The 17,862-nt window shown below is 35.6% G+C and overlaps 1 protein-coding gene across 1 annotated transcript; it reads left to right on the plus strand.

Annotated features, from left to right (window-relative positions):
* Window positions 1–3,428: 3,428 nt before the first annotated feature.
* LOC127848881 (kielin/chordin-like protein) lies at window positions 3,429–15,785 on the plus strand. Its single transcript, XM_052381547.1, has 8 exons — window positions 3,429–3,603; window positions 6,750–6,959; window positions 7,592–7,708; window positions 11,151–11,297; window positions 11,529–11,658; window positions 13,114–13,193; window positions 13,730–13,934; window positions 15,699–15,785. Exons 1-7 carry the CDS (start codon window positions 3,432–3,434, stop codon window positions 13,915–13,917), a joined length of 1,044 nt encoding a protein of 347 aa, XP_052237507.1. The 5' UTR covers window positions 3,429–3,431; the 3' UTR covers window positions 13,918–13,934; window positions 15,699–15,785.
* Window positions 15,786–17,862: the final 2,077 nt, after the last annotated feature.

A 17,862-nucleotide genomic window follows, 5' to 3' on the forward strand; every position in this document is an offset into this window, starting at 1 on the left:
TCATGCTAATATCGTGAATTATCCAAAAAGAAAGACATACTACGCATTCGCATTATTTGGTAATTACGGCAAGCATATTGGTCAATGTTGTAACACGTGCAGTTTATAAATAATCTAATCGTATCACGGCGGATTACACTTGGTCGTTTTCATATTAATTCCTCCGTCTGAAAACAAACATCCTATCGTAGCCCACATCTATATAAACCGTTGTATACCAGCAGCAGATACGTGCTCTTCATTTGGGAATCAACTTGCATGGTATGTTATTTTCATTTCAATATTGTGTATTTTTTATGATTTCGATTTATACCTAAATCGACATGTCACTGAACGAAGTATTCGGATACATCATATTGTCTTTTATTTAAATACTCTGGACCGTTTCAACATGTTTTATGTAGTAAACACGATTGCACATTTTATAAGTATATTCTATACAGGTCCATATATTTTCTAATCATTTTTTTTCATTTTTAACGAGATTGTTTACATTAAAGGAACTTGTTAAGAAAGATTCGAATTTCAAAAAAAAGTTTTAAAACATATACTTTAACCGTTAAAATAATTAAAAATTAACATGTACTTACACTATAAAAAAAATAGTAGAATAAAATGTTAACCTCCAGCGGGTTTCGTTAACGAGCCCTGTAGGAGCAAAAGCGATTTCGCTTTCACTGGCTCTCTTGTATGAACTTGTCCGACTACGGGCCTGGGGCGTGGGTCCGAAAAGTTTCTCTGACTATGGGCCTCCACGGCGCTTATCCGACACCGGACACTACTATTTACACTTCATATACTTGTATGAATGGTCTATTTCAAACGAACAGATATTAACTTATATTCATATTGTCGATATAAAGACTTATAAACGCTTTATTACTGTGTTGATTTTTATTGATGAACAGACATAATGTAACTGATATTTTAAACACATTTCTTTAGTCAGGAGTTTTAGTTTGCATTTAAAATATTATAAGTACATTCGGTTGTCAATATACGATTTTTTAAAAATAAAATGTCATATTTCCAAACTGTTATAAAGTCCCTTTATACAAATTTATAAGTGCACTTATTTTATAATTTATAGCACATAATCTGCGATTGTGACGTGTTAATATGAACTTATTGGAACCATCATTTTGTATGTAGGAACCAAGATATTCGCATTCGTGTATTTAATCTTTGCAATTATATATACACAGTGCTCCATCTTGATTTTGTGGGTGCTTATTGTATGACTTAATGACTTTTTTGAATTAGTCAGAAAACATAAGTATGCATATCGAGCAATACTTTGAGGATAAACCCTGTCTGCGTGTTCATACTTTGTGTCGTAAGGAAATTGGATCTAAAAAGCACCAGTAAAAAACAACAACACCAGAATAAAATTTAAGAAAGTAAAAAATAACTCTCAACTGGGCTCGAAGCAGTGTCCCCTGGAGTAAAAGTCTATCGCTTAGACCACTCGACCATCCGTGCTCATGCAATAAGTGATGTTTTTTTTATACTTTATATATGCAATCCTCGTAGCATCACAAAACATAACGACAGCAACAGAACCTCTCCAATTTATTCAATCGTTTCGCGTTTCAACGCTTTATAATTTTCAGGTTTTTAAATTGTCAAAAGATGCATATAATGAATATTTTCAAGCATGGTAAATGTTCAGTATTACGGTTTCCTCACAAATATCATGACAACAACGAAAATATGCGAGTCTACAACATATTTTTTATTTAGTCAATTTGCCAAAGCGTGAAAAGGACCCATTAACGCGATATGTTGAATTGAGAATACGATCAGCCCGGCGTGCCAAAAGTGGTGAGTGTAAATGTTTTAAACCGTGTAAACCAGTATTTTTCAAATGGTAGAAAATACAACGTAGCCAATTGTAACGACACTCGGATTTTTCAAAGTGTGGAGAATACGATGTTATACAGTGAAACGACAATTGTGTTTTCAAATTGAGAAAATACGATGTGACAAAGTGTAACGACGCTCGAGTTTTTCAAATTGTAGAAAATACAATGTTGCAAAGCGTAACGACACTCGTATTTTCAAATTGTTGAAACTACAATTTTAGAAAGCGTATCGACACTCGTATTTTTCACATTGTAAACTTTTTCGGCATAGCTGTTAAACGTCACTTTTGACCTTACCTCACCTTTGTAAGTGTCCAATAAAATTCAAATAAAATTTCCCGCGGCTAGACACGAATGAACACACTTCATTTATTCCATTGGCTGATTTGAGCATACCACAAGAACATTCGAAACCTGACCGCGTCTTTGTTACACTGTTTTACTTCGTGTTCAGCATGAAACAATTTTTTCTCTAATGAAAAGGCTTGATAGATAGAACAGTTTTACACTCAACTCTTGACATCAATACAGTTTGTGCGTGCAACTTTTATTTTCAGAAGATTGCCAGCGCCAGAGCGTTTGTACTTAAAGGCTATGCTCTCATACTTAGTAATTACTTCCATATTCCTGTCTGTGTACTAGTATATTTAAGTTCATAAACTTATCGTTTTCATTATCTTGATATTCGTTTCGGCCAAACCATTTTTAATTGTTTTCGATATTGAACATTTAACATGTTAAAGTATAAAGTTGTAAACAGGCCGTCGCCCCAGCAGTTAAAGCGTGACCTCACTTTAATGCATTGCATTTCAACCCGCAAGGTATCAGCGCAGTTCGCGGCCAGTAAAATAATCGTTATATTATATAGACGATAGCGCGTGAACTAGGTGAACTGGAATTTTCTTTAGACCAGAAATATGTTAAATGAAGATATAATCAGCGATATAATTATGGTATGTCAATAATAGATTCTTAATGCGTTTTCAACAATACCATGATAATTATTATTTTTGATTAATTTAACAAGAATTATTCAACCATATTGACTAATTTATTAAGCATGAGCGCGATGATTCTCGATACTGTTAATAATCGAATCAAATAGCAATGCCCGAAAAACCGCTAAAACAGAATTGTTCGAAGAACGCGCGTATAAATATTTAAAATATGTACGGATACTTCGCGTGTGGCCGGTTGACTCATATGTTTTAATATCACTTCCATTGTTCTTTTGTTTTTCTGTTGTGTATCTATAGGTTTATGACCAGCAATACGTAATAAACTACTAATAATGTTAAATAAGCCGCGAAAACTCCGCGTAACATCCCGTACTGCGGGTGACGCAGCTAAGAACTGCACATAAAAAGACGTTCGCTATCTTTGATCTCATTCTTTGAACTCTTTACCTTTCACCAACTCCAACCACAATCTACGCCGTATATCTTTTTTAAAGATATTTCTTGTTAATTTAACCAAGCGTAACGACACTCGTATTTTCCATATTGTATACACTACAATGTTTCCAAGAGTAAAGACACTCATATTTTTCAAATTGTAGAAAATACGATGTTTCCAACAGTAACGACACTGCTAATTGCAGCGTTCTTTGAGTCTGCATTCTGCGGGATCCCACGTTCTCATACAGTTCCCTATTATTGCGCCAGTGTTAAATGTCCACGGCTCTACTGTAATGCTCAAATTACGCCTCCGGGAAAATGCTGCCCCGAATGCACCGCAGGTACGCTCAGTTTATGTTATATTTACATCAGCACACGCATGTGGGAAGAATTCATTTACCCTACACGATATGCTATACGGATTTATACACACGTAATACAATATTGAGTTGAAAGATCATGGTGCAGGCAAAAACCGCACGTTTCGACATTTAAAAAAGTCTAAAAACATTGGGTGAAATACATTTGTTCTCTTTTTTTATTTTATACACCGAAAGGACAACGTATGCACCGACAGAGACACACAGTCGTATACACCGACAGGGACACAATATTGTAAACACCGACAGAGACAGATTATTAAATAGACCGACAGGAACACATAATTTTATACACCGACTGGTACACATTATTTTAAACACTTCCAGAGAAACATTATTGAAAACAGAGACAGGGACACATTATTATATACATCGACAGGGACCCATTTTTTTTTACTGTAACGTAGTTCTTGGAGAAACACGATAAACGTAAACAAAGTCCTATTCAGATTTCTTTACGTTTTATTTCTGCTTATAAATACAACACAACATTTTCAATTGTTCGAGCAATATTCAATATAAAACGCGAAGACCCGTAACGGGCGTCGCCCGCGACAGCAAGCAATAATGCGCCTTCAATGTTTAGCTGCGCTCCTCTGACTGACCATTTCCTAACAGAAATTGATTTAACGTGTGCAAGTCTGATTGGCCGTGTAAAATCACGTGTTTGCAACGTAAATATGACGTATGCAACGGACACATTACGAATACATACGGAATTGACCGAAGATTGACACATAAGGTAAGCAAATATTCGTGCCTGGCACTTTCTGACGTTTAATAACACTATCATTAAACCGACAGTTACACATTATTATACACACCGAAAGGGCAATATTATTTTATACACTGACACTTAAAGATCATTGTATACACCGACAGGGACACTATCGTTTTCATCGACAGTGACACATTATTGTATACACCGACAGGAATACATGTTTGTACACACTGATTTTGACACATTATTGTAAAAACCGATAGGGAAACATAATTGTTAACCACGACAGAGACACATAATTGTATACACCAACAGTGACATATAAGTGTACACATCCACTGTGGAACTTTATTGTATACATTAACAGGGACACAACAGCGCAAAAGCTGACCAAGACAAATTATTGTATACACCAACAGGTACACATGATTGCAAACACCGACAGCGACACATTATTGAATACACCGACAGGAACACATTATTATATTCATCTGCATGGAAACAATCTTATACACCGACAGGGACACATTATTGTGTTCACCGACAGGAACACATTATTATATTCAACTGCATGGAAATAATCTTATACACCGACAGGGCCACATTATTGTTTACATCGACAGGGACACATTATTGTTTACACTGACAGTGACACATTATTGTATACACAGACAAGTGACACATTATTGTATACACTGACAGTGACACATAATTGTTTACACCGACAGGGACACATTATTGTTTTCACTGACAGTGACACATTATCGTATACACCGACAGTGACAGATTTTTGTATACAACGACAGGTACACGGTATTGCATACACCGACAGGGACACATTATTGCATACACCGACATAGACACATTGTTGTGTACATCGACAGGGATACATTATTGTCAACACCAATAGAGATACATTATTGTGTACACCGACAGGGACACATCATTGTAAACACCGACGCGAACGCAGTAGCGTGCATACCGACAAGTCATTATTGTACACGCTTACAGTGAAATAATTTTGTTAACACCGACAGGGACACGCTATTTTATACAATGACAGAAACACATTATTGTATACACTGACAGGAGTACACAAGCATATAAACGGACATTAACAAAGTATTGTATACACCGACAGGATACATTACTGTATTTAACGATAGGGACGCATTATTGTATACACCGACCGGACCACATTATTGTAAACACCGACAGGGACACATTATTGTATTCAACGATACAGACACAATATTGTATTAACCGAAAGTGACTGATTATTGTATACACGGACAGGGACACATTATTGTATACACCGACAGTGATACAATATTGTATATACCGACAGTGATACAGTATTGTATACATCGACAGTGATACATTATTGGATACTCCGACATAGACACATTATCGTATACATCGACAGGGACAATAATTTATACACCGACAGGAACACTATCGTTTACGCTGACAGGGACAAAATATCGTATACGCCGACAGGGAAAATGTATCGTATACGCCGACAGGGACAAAATATCGTATACGCCGACAGGGACACACTGCTATAATGCTCTAATGTGACTAAACACCTTCGTAAACGAATCTTTGACATACACGTTTATTGAGTTTAGTTGATGGAAACCGTGCGTTTACTGGGGAAAGTTTTACAAAGATTGTGAAAGATTCATAGACGCGAGATACTACTGAACATGCGAATTTTAACAACTTTGCGGTACCCAGAAAGTATGTGGTATAAATACTGGTCGGCCTTAAATATATTATATGTAAACCATATTTGATGTTTCCATATACCTGACTACGAATACGTGCACTGCTGCACGTGTATCATATAAAAATAGTCTGTATTGCTACTCTGACCTAACAAGGTGTTTTGCTTTTCTGACAAAACTGGGTCATCTCTAACTGATTAGGTCATCTTTAACTGTTTTCTTTTTTCCCCTTAAATTTCATAGTGCACTTCGATTGTTTGCATGAATTTGTTTATTGTCTTTTGCGATGAAATTGATGTATCTAATATATCTTTGCAGTTCATGATAAATATGCCAACTAAGCTTATAGTTCAATCTTTTGTTAGGGTCAATACATGTCCAAATGTCAATGATGCCATGATTGAAATCTGGTGCATTTAGTGAAAATAGGTATTTGCCATCAGTTCAAACGTATGTCGTTCACTGTACTTTGAGAAAGTAACAATTTGATTTGATTTTATGTCTCAAAAAGGTCATGTAACAATGTTATTTCATTCGTTAAAATAAATTTATCACTGCTCATAAAGTTTTAATATTTTCCTTTCATAAGTATACGCAACATAGTGTATATATTGTTGGTTGCGATGCGATGTTAGCATTATATTTGAAATTTGTAGTTCCTGATCCATGTGCCGGGATAGGTGGGTGTCTTGCAATCTGGTGCGAGGGTCAGTATACGCCCCCAGGGGAATGCTGCCCCGTGTGTCCTTGCTATTATAAGGGGAGTGTGTACAAAAGTGGCGATCACTTCATGGACGATTGTAACAACTGTACATGCGGCTTTAGCGGAGACGTTGCCTGTACCGAGAAAGCATGTGGTGGCTCTGGTAGGTAAAATTCCCCTTATTTAGTTTGTAGCCCCCCTGGGGTCCATATTTTTAAAGAGTCCCTTTCATCGTACGGTTTAAATGCTATTAAGCGATCGAACCCTTGCTTTATTCGATTACTTATAATTCCTTTATGCTATGTGTGTCTGCAACATTTTGGTCTACATTTGTATTACATTGGCGACTAAGTTGAAATATTTGTTTGGAAGCGTTTATTAACGTATTGTGCTTTCGTCTAATTATCTCTTTCGAAAATCTGTTTTCCCAGGATGCTTTCCCCTGGTACGTTTTACTGCAATTATTGGCAGAGGACAGATTTATCTTTGAAATGATGCTAGACTTGCAACATTTTATATATACAATAGGCATGACAAATATTTTAAAAGTAAGCAGTTTTAATGCGACCCTTTGGGAAATTGGTATAATCCAGCCTCGTTAGTAATTACTGTAGCATATTACAATCGACTGTTATGCACTTATTTGTTGTAAAATATCTTAACGGGCATGATTATGAAGACTTGTACTTATTAAACTATTGTAATGGCCTAATCTGACAGTTACAATTATTCTAAAGGATTTATTTTGTTATAATATATGTTCCGACTTGATCTAAACTTGCGCACATTTTGAAGGTTCGTCGTGCACATACAAAGGCAACCGATATAACAATGGCGCCGTTTTCAAAGATGATTGCCAGACATGCCTCTGCCTATTCGGAACAGTGTCTTGCAGCGGAAATGTCTGCCAAGGTGTGATACCTTACCCAAGAAAGTTTCTTATTGCTGTTACTGAACATTTGTTCTTTTCCAAGGAAGTTGTGTATTTGTTTTGGGTCCCAAGAAAGCTCTCTGATCCGTTATACCTACGCACTTCTATAAGTATGTGTTACTTTAAACTGTCTCTTAATATTGCGTATTAATTACTTAAAAGCAAGTACTTACATGTGTTGCATCTTGGTCTAATTTTGTTTAACGTAGTGTTGGATATGACGACAAATTAAAAAAACTTTTTCTGCGTAGTTAATATCACATGAGCATACTGTGGCTAGTAATTGCTGTTTTTTGGTCCAGTTGAACATTAACCCCAGAAACTAAACATTGGAACTTTATATATTTATTATCACGGTCATATATTTGTACTTAGTGATAGCGATACAAAACCAGTATTGATATTATTTTGTTAATAACAAACATTAAAATGCATTATTTATATAAACTTATTTATTTTCTGCTCATTTCAAGTTGGATTTGCCGAGACAGCGTTTCCCAATACATTTTTGACGATGCTGCGAAGCAGCTCGTCTAAGTTATCATACCATGAACAAATTCTTCACAATGGCGACCTATGTAAAAGACCGATGCAGTCCGATTGAGATAGCTCGATTTTTCTAATCGGCATACATCGATGATTATCATTTATAAAGGTAAAGGAAGCTCAGCTATAAACAGGACAGCATATTCTGGGGAAAAAGATTTGATAATAGTTTGAAACCGTTAATTTTAAATCAGTTATATTCAATCCGTTATATGTTTATAGATCAATTAAACAACTATGCATTTTCTGTATTGTATTTGACATTTGTCGTGATTCTGTAAATAAATTGCGAATGAAAACGTGTATAATTAACGTTTAACGCGATCATGAGTGTAAAGAAAACGAATTATTTCGAACCTGCCATTTGTAAACGTTATAGCAAGTAAGGTATATAAACAGTATAATAGCCGTACGACATCTATGAAACTCGCTCTTCCACGCGCTTTCTCATTTTGCATATACATTATAAACTTTTCAAACAGAAATTACAGAGCAACATCAGTGCACATACTATGCTTGATAATTCATTCGTTTGTTGGGTATTGTTTGCTATTTTAAACACATATTAGGCCATATCGCGCATATTTAGTTGACCTTACCATGTGTTCATGGGCGAACTCACGTATTCAAGTGCTCTTACGACTATGTGATCATACCTACTTTCGGGAATCATCGTGCAATTATTGCCGTACAAATATGCCTAAGCTTATTGAATTAGAGCAAAATAATAATCAAAAAGAGAACAATTATATGTTCATAAACATGGGCATGTGAAATCACGTCCGTACACATAACATCATTAACTTAGGAAAGGAAACAACGAAATATAACGTTTGGTATGATATACATGTGAAATTAAAGAGCATGGTGTTATTAAAGACCATGTGAAGTTTTGAATATATCTGCTGAAACGTAATGTTATAACCCACAAACGTTTTTCTGTAACAGAACGTTTTTTTAAAATACGTGGTACAGAAAATACACGTCGAATATCTTTTTAAAGATATTTCTTGTTATATTTGATCGACAATATAACCCGGCTCCCAGTTTCGCTGAATAGGTCAAGTTCCCCACGGGTACTACGTCCGAATTTTTTTTCGTACCCAAAATTTTTCGTACCCAATTTTTTTCGTACCCAATTTTTTTCGTTTCCAGTTTTGTTCGTACCCAATTTTTTTTCGTACCCATTTTTTTCGGACCCATTTTTTTTTCGTAACCAAATTTCTTTCGTACCCATTTGTTGGCATAATTTTTGAACCCAAAATTTTCGTACCCATTTTTTTCGTACTCAAAATTTTCGTACCCACATACACAGTTGTGGTGATGTAGATAAAGTTACATTGATGCTTTTATATCCATCCTCTTTAAAAGCATCGTCACACCAGTACTGTCATTACTTTGATTAGTTAAATGTAGTGCCCGCTCATTTGTTACATTGACTCGGAAAAAATGCAACAATATTTACAAACATATAATAGCAGCTTTTGACTCAAACAAAAAGAAGCCGTTATTTTGTATAGCATTGTTCACCGCCCTCGTGCGACTTTGTATAAGCTTATGTTAGCCCCCCCCTCCCCCCCAAAAAAAAAAACAAACAAAAAAACAAAAAACAAACAACAACAACAACAAAAACAACAATACAAAACAAAAAAACAAGAAAAGCAACAAACACAACATTAACATGTTGATAAGAGCATAAATCTCTAATAAAATGGTATATAATCACTCAGATTATTGATATTTAATGCTGATAACATACATATTTTACTGTTATCCTTTTCTTTTAATATTGTATAAGCAATTTCAACAGAAATAGCTTGACAATACCGTGTTTGTGTTGTTTCCCCGTTTTCGTGCAATGTAGTCGCTCTTTGTTCCGATATGTCCATGACTTAGCCTTTAAAAATATAAAAAACATTGTTAGACACTTTTTGGAGCTTTTCATTCCGATTTGACTAGTGGCAGTGGTTATATCGAGTCCGCAATGCAAGACTTGAACAATAAACATTAAAGTCTTTAATGTCATATGTTTCGAAAAAGACCTTTCTCGAGACAGAGTGTACCATTTCTGTTTGTCACTGCAAAACAACGTATATTAGACCTAGTGTAAATATGTACAGACGATAGAAGAAAACGGTCCACATGCGATAGAATGCACGGCTGCCTAGCTGAACAGAACATTACTCAGTTTATAGCCGTGTGAGAGTAAAAATCGAAGATATGCACATTTTAGAGATAATTATTTAAGCTAGGATTCAGTGGGAATTGATTTCATTTGTCTTTGAAAAAACTTATATCGTAAATTATTGAACATTTATCATAGAGAGCTCCCTTTGCAAAGCAATGAACTGTGTACATGTATATACCTTACTGTATATAACATGCAAAGTCATGAAGTCACACTTAAGAAATGTCACTGTATATTATTATCTTATTTTGATGAAACCTTTTTGTAAGCAAATGTATCTATGCGTATGAACAAAAGAGAACATTAAATTTGTTTCATATGACATGTTTTTCTTTTTTATTATTAATGAAGGACAAATAATACATTTTCATCATAAAGTAAAAAAAAAATTCTTTTTCAAAACACGTTTCAGTGGTTTTATGTACAGGTAGCTAGATTTTACAAAATGAAGTAGACGGTTAACAAACAGTTTAAACATGACCTTATTGTAAATGCATCCCATATAAAGAGCAAATTGTATAACGATTTGGTACCGAGGCATATCAAATCACAATATTTGCTTACATTTATAACGAATTTAATTTGGAGTGTGTGTACCGGTATCGGATTCCAAGAAAGCTGTCTGATCCGTAAGTAATACTTGTTTTTTTACGTAAGTCTTTACTTAAACTGAAGAAATATGTTCGCAGACGAGAAACCTGGTCAATGTCCTCCAAACGACCCAAACGCCACCACCATATGCCCAGTACAATGTCAAGGTGACAATACTTGTCCCGGAAACCAGAAATGCTGTCAATACGGATGTATGATTTCATGCACCGATCCTGTTTTCTTCGGTATGTGTTATTTATGAAACTCTTCGGGGTATTTTGCGCGACCCATTATGACAAAGTAGATGTATTTAGAAACTTGAAGAAAACTACAAACCACCCCATATACTTTGCTTGTTACACGAACTTAACTTCGGATCAAGAACAAATTTTTAATTTATAAAAACAAAATTATTCTTTCGCTCAATAATACCGCAACAGACGGACTCGTGACACCTTTTAATGCGTGTTTTGCAGGTCCCTGCTCCGTCAAGCTTGCTGAATGGGAGGCCCAATACGACGCCGCCAACGGGAGGCCTCTGGGACTTGAGCGTCCTCGTTGTGACTCCAGGGGCGACTTCATGGGGATGCAGTACCGTGGCTCCCAGTAGGAACTGCTCTTACTTCTTCCGATATCGCGCATCACAACGTTTTCAAAATTGTCATCATAATCAAAACATATCAGTTATCACCTTATCATTATTTCGCAAGGGGTTGTCATCAATACAGAAATGTTTTTAGCCGTTTCCAAGCTTAACGCAAAGTATATCTTACCCGGTGTGATGAAACGCGGAAACTCTTTATTCAGATTTCAGGGCTCCCTGTGTTGCTTCCGACCTCACACAGATTTTGAAGAATAAGCCCAGTGGGCATCAAACGTTTTACGAACGTTGCTGAAACGTAATATTTAAGTCGCAACTTCGTCAACCATTACCGAACGTTGCCAAAATGTTGCATACAAAACATTACCAGGACGTTTCATCATAACGTTGCAAGGACGTTTCAGAAAAGTTGCATTCTGGGCGCGACATTAGTAACCACTTCCGAACTTTTCTTCAACGTTGCACGCGAAACGTCGGTCGAACGTTTGAGACGGATGTTGCAACAACGTTGCTTCTAGGTAATTGTACAATCTTTTAGCGTCTGCATTTTTTTCGGCAGTTTTCTCCCTTGAATTCAGTATCGCGAGGCGTCGAGGCGTTTACGGTGTTTGTCTTGTTTTGCCAGCCAGTTTGAATGTTTGCGTAGAGCGATAGTCAGAAGGATAAGCAGAAAAATACTATTCGAATTCGAAATTAAAGTATATATGTGAATCAGAAACAAATCGTTCTTCAAGAAACGAGTGGTAAGTTTACAGTACTTTATAATAATACAGTTCATGCATTGCATGAATGAGAATATGATTTCTTGTAAATTTTAGAAATTCATTTGATTAAATTGTACAGATCAGTTGCTTTAACTTAAAGATGCTTAAGATGAACTTTTCCTCAAAATCGCTGGATAAAATAAATTGTTTAAGATTAAGTTTACAAAATTTGCTGAGCCTTTTAAAAGTCGCCGAGGTGTAATGGATGAGGTGTGTGCCAAGCGAACGGGAGTTGGTTGGTTCGATTCCTTCTCGGGATGCATTCTCATTATCTCCTCAATGAACACCAAGTACTTGTTCTTCCCAGGAAACGGATCGGACAGTGTCCAGATCTGCCTATTTAAAATTTGAAATAGCGGTCGGCAGTAAATACAGATAGATAGAAATATGTGTTTTGTTTTTACATACTTTTTCAGTAATTAAAAATGTAGTTTAAATGCAACATAAATACAACGTTGGAGCCACGTTAAAAAAAAAACGTCATGAAAACTTTCATATACACTATTGTGACAACCAACCTGAACGTTTGAATGCAACCTAAATACAACGTTGCAGCAACGTTGGGTGCCCACTGAGAGTCGTACGATATAAAGCCAATACAAACATAGCTCGTTAAAGGTACATGATTTAAAGTTGAAGAAAATATTAATACGATCCGTAATGATGGTACGCGGAAACTCGACGTTTATCTTTCAGAGCTTTCTGTGTTGCTCCCGACGGCACTGAGATTGCCGGTTTCAAGGTAAACAGGTGGGAGGCCGTCGATATGGACTGCAGTAAGTACACGTGTACTAAAAATATAACTGCTGAGACTGCTTTACAAAAATATTATGCCCAAGAAAAAATAATAAACTCAGAAAGTATAAATGGACATATCAATAGTCTGTATGGCATCAACGAATTATTTGAATAATAATGATACCATTGCGAACGAGAATATAAATAAAAAGGCTATATATAAGCGTGTATATGCGTTCTACCAAGTAGAAGCAAACTCAAGGACATCCCTTCATTGACACAAACTTGCCGGATTATGTTGTACAGTCAACAACGTACACTAATCAAATTTGCAGTAATTGTTACTTGTGATATGAAGCTGTGCATTTGCAATTGTTAAACATTGCTGAAGATATGCCATTTTCCTGATGCATTTTGTACTACTTTGCGTTTGCAAATGCATATATGTAATACAATACTGTGTTCTGTTTGTCATCAGTTTAATTAATTTAAAGTTGCGTTGGTGTTCAATAGCCCAAACGCAGGACAAACGAAAACACAAACAAACAAATAACGTGTTGTGTTACCTCCGCAGAGTGCGCACGTGACATGTACGCCTACCAGCAAAGTGGCGCAATTGGTCGGATGTTCTCTTGTGATCGCTTTGGAAACTACTCCCCCGTCGGATGCACGGGTTCGGTATGCTATTGTCAAGATCGCAGGGGAAACAGAATTGGGGACACCACGGTCAATATCGGAGATTCGGACAGTCTCAATTGCTAGAGAATCGTCATTTACCGGTATGTTATGGTGGACTGTCCTGTCGATGGTAAGTAGTTTGTTTCAGCTGAAGCGTATATATTAAGTTTTATGTTGATGTAAGATATTTAAAAAACGCTATTTTTTCACTTTTGCCAGAGGATTCTCTCTTTCAATGCCAGCATATTTTAAAGCGTTTTTCAAAAAAAATAATAATGTTTGCTAGATCTAGTTAATAGTGACGGGGGTTTGTTAAACTTTCAAGGGATTTTTTCTCCACGGATTTTGTTGCCAAAATCACGCCTTTTGTGCAAATGGATATAGTCGGCCAATAAACAAGGATTTACGTTTTGACACGTATGGGATTAACACGCATCCAGGCGACGTAGAGTTGTTGATTTGCTAACAAACAACTCTGTACAAAGTACAAACTGGGACATAAAGGGCTCACTTCTCCATCGTCTGTCTGTCTGTCACAAAATTTTGTCATTCAGAATATGCCTGCGATAGACGTGTATAAGATCAGGTATCAGGCATAAAAACGCACCAAAATGCGCCGTTTGATGCTAAAATTTGAAACAATTTCCGGGCGAGGAAATTTCTCGGACCCCACAAACGGGAGAGGGATACCTCCTGCCATACCCACCCCTCCGCCGCCCTTATGTCAATTTGCTTCAGACGCCCCTAAACAGTATGAAATAATGATTCTTAAGGAGTTAAAGGGGCCTTTTAACAGATTTTGGCATGTAATGAAGTTTGCCATTCAATGCGTTATATTGATAAATGTGCAAATTGGATCTATAAAGCTCTAGTAAAAAAAGAATGAAATTAAAGATAGTAACAAAAATCAGCCCTCAACTGGGCTCGAACCACTGACCCCTGGAGTAAAAGTCTATCGCTTAGACCATTCGACCATCCGTGCCCATTCAATGATTAATGTATTTTATACTTTATATAAGCAATCCTCGTAGTAACTCAAAATATAACCACAACAACAGAACTCTCCAAATTATTTAATCTTTTCGCGTTTCAACGCGATCTATGTATATAATGATTGATTTGTACAAAAATAATACCCGCAATTGTATGGGGAGTAAAACGATTGCACGATGGGCATTTTATTCTGGGCATTTGTCATTACCGATTGACACGGACTTGTAAACAACCCACTGCGATGAAATTGTATCCTTAACATCGTTAAATACATTTAATTACTATTGATAAACAGGGGTTTCATTGGGTTAAAAAAAAGTCGCCTTTTTTTGCGACGTAAAAAACCTTTGGAGTTTGTGTATCAGACCCTTTTAATATTGTCAATGACATTAATGTGCAACAGTATTGAATTATTGTTATTCCCCTGTATTCCATTTATGTCTTTGACTATTATTACTTTTTCAAGTATATAAACACAAACATTTCAAGAGTTACTTTACTCTTGATTATTTTATTTATATATAAATAATAAGACTTTTGCACTTGGACTTTTATACTTCCAGTTGTCATTGAATGTTTTTAGCTATACTATATGAATATTCGTCCTCATTATCAAATTTAATGAGCTATTGTTGAAATTCGCCACTTTAAAAAAATTGTCGCCACTTTTGAACATTTGTCGCAATTTGCGAAAATTGCGATCGGCAGCGAAACCCCTGATAAATATGCGCTTTTAAGAAATTTAAAGAATGTGTTTATGTTGAATTTACAAACTGTTTAAGTGTTTTTTTAACTATAAAACAATTTCATTTGTATTTGTTTGACAATTTTCATAATGACTGTTTTAAATAAATGTTGCTTTCTTATTTCAGGAACGCAGTTAATTCCTATTCCGACGACTAAACGAATACATGTTGTGATTATATGCAATATGAATAAATAAAACACAGCAATTGAAACTGTATTTTTCATTCTTTTTTTGCAACAAACATCATCAAAAAATATCATAAGCGTGTGTTATGTGTGCTGAATATGTTTCTAAATATAACGAAGGAAATCAAGTGTGTTTTATTTTACATAGCAAAATGTTCTGAAACTAGTTCTGAAGAATATCGGGAAATCGAATGATAAAATTCACGTGCTCTAGCGCCTTATCAAATTTTTTACTGTACAGCGTCATGTTACAAAACATAACATATTGTGATAATATAGATATAACAAGGCTATTGTCAAGCAATATGGTCCCCTACCGGTGAAACTCCACCATTGTCAGAATTGTTTCTTTAATTTTTTTTATTTGTTGCCATAGCAACCAGAATTTTCGACGTAGGAACACAATGAAATGACGTGCATAATCTCCATATTGCCATCTATCCATGTTTCAAGTTTCATTAAAAAATATGAAGAACTTTTAAAGTTATCGCAGGATCCAGAAAAGTGTGACGGACAGACAGACAAACAGACTGACTGACTGACACACAGAGCGCAAACCATAAGTCCCCTCCGGTTTCACCGGTAGGGGACAATTATATAAAAACAATACTTATACTTTGTTTAACGGTATTTTAATTTTGTTAATAAGCATGTTACTGTCAGCGGTATATTACTTAAAATGACGTCATCTCGGATCTTTGATTTTTGTCTCGTGATTTAATTCCAATGCATCTATATTTCTGACCTAGATTTATTCGAAAACAGTTTGTTTTCGTCTTTTTTTACTGAAAAGTTACTATAATACTACTATCGTTACGTAGCATGTGAATACCTGGCGAGGGGTTCAAACGGCGTACGCACATAAAAAAGTTAAACAAAAAAGCACACATAACCCTCGGCGTCCGTTTCATACTTTGCCACATACAGCTGTTTTGATAACGTTAAAGGGACTGTCAACCACGAATGACGAAATGAAGAAAAGTTCTAAAATACCGTATTTTTTACAATTATTTGTTTATATTGATTAAAATTTCGCGACTGGTATATTACATTACTTGAAAAAGTTTATATTTTCAGTATATTCGGTAATAAAATTTCGCGATGTGAAATCGAAAGTACACCGCGAAAATAGGTGATATAACGATATACACACTATAAATACCGCAAGAAGATTGATCATTTTATATATATAATATATACAATTCACTTCGCATGCACAATATGCATTCCTGGGTTTACCATGTGACGATGATGATCAATCTACTTACGTCATTTATAGTTAACTAGTAGTTACCTGCATGGTAGACATACACAGTAAAATTTATTACCGAATATACTTAAAATATGAAAACTTAACAACTTTTTTCAAGTTATGTAATATACCAGTCGTGATATTTTAATCAATATAAACTAATAATTGTAAAAAATACGGTATTTTACAACCTTTCATTTCTTCGTCGTCGTGGTTGACAGTCCCTTTAAATCGAGTTAATTCTATAATCAACAGCTTTAACCAACTTAAGTGGAACCCTATTTATTTTGAATCGATTGCATCGAAAGCTTAATGCGCATCGAGACATTGCTGAGTCCGTTTTCTGGGTAGGACCAGTACTTGGTGTCTTTAAGGTAATCTAAGGAGCGCTCCCTCTTTGAGCATTGACTGCCAGGCCTCGATAACATCGAAAGTAAGGCTTATTAAGACAATCGATGAGATAACACGTTTTCTGGGTAGGGCCAGTAATTGGTACCTTGAGGGTGAACGCTCCCACTGTAGGGATGGAACTCGAGACATGACATCACAGAAGCTAAGCGGACACATCCACTTAACCATTGCTACCAAGCCAGTTTTTAATTCCAAAGGCTAAAACCTATCACAAAGCACTCAATTTTATTGCATAATCTAACAGCTTCAAAAATGTAAAATGAAAGTATAGCGCACGTAAGAAATTCTTTATTTTGCTCTATATATAACTTGATGTAGTGTATTTATAGATGAAACTTTCAGCTAAAATATTAATGAATGACATTTGTAGCTATATGCTTTGTACACTTTTGTCCTGTGTCATAAAGGAATTTTGAAACAGTTGCGCTAAAATTTAGTTG

Source organism: Dreissena polymorpha, chromosome 10 (genome assembly GCF_020536995.1).
Source record: "Dreissena polymorpha isolate Duluth1 chromosome 10, UMN_Dpol_1.0, whole genome shotgun sequence".
Taxonomy (NCBI): Eukaryota; Metazoa; Mollusca; class Bivalvia; order Myida; family Dreissenidae; genus Dreissena; species Dreissena polymorpha.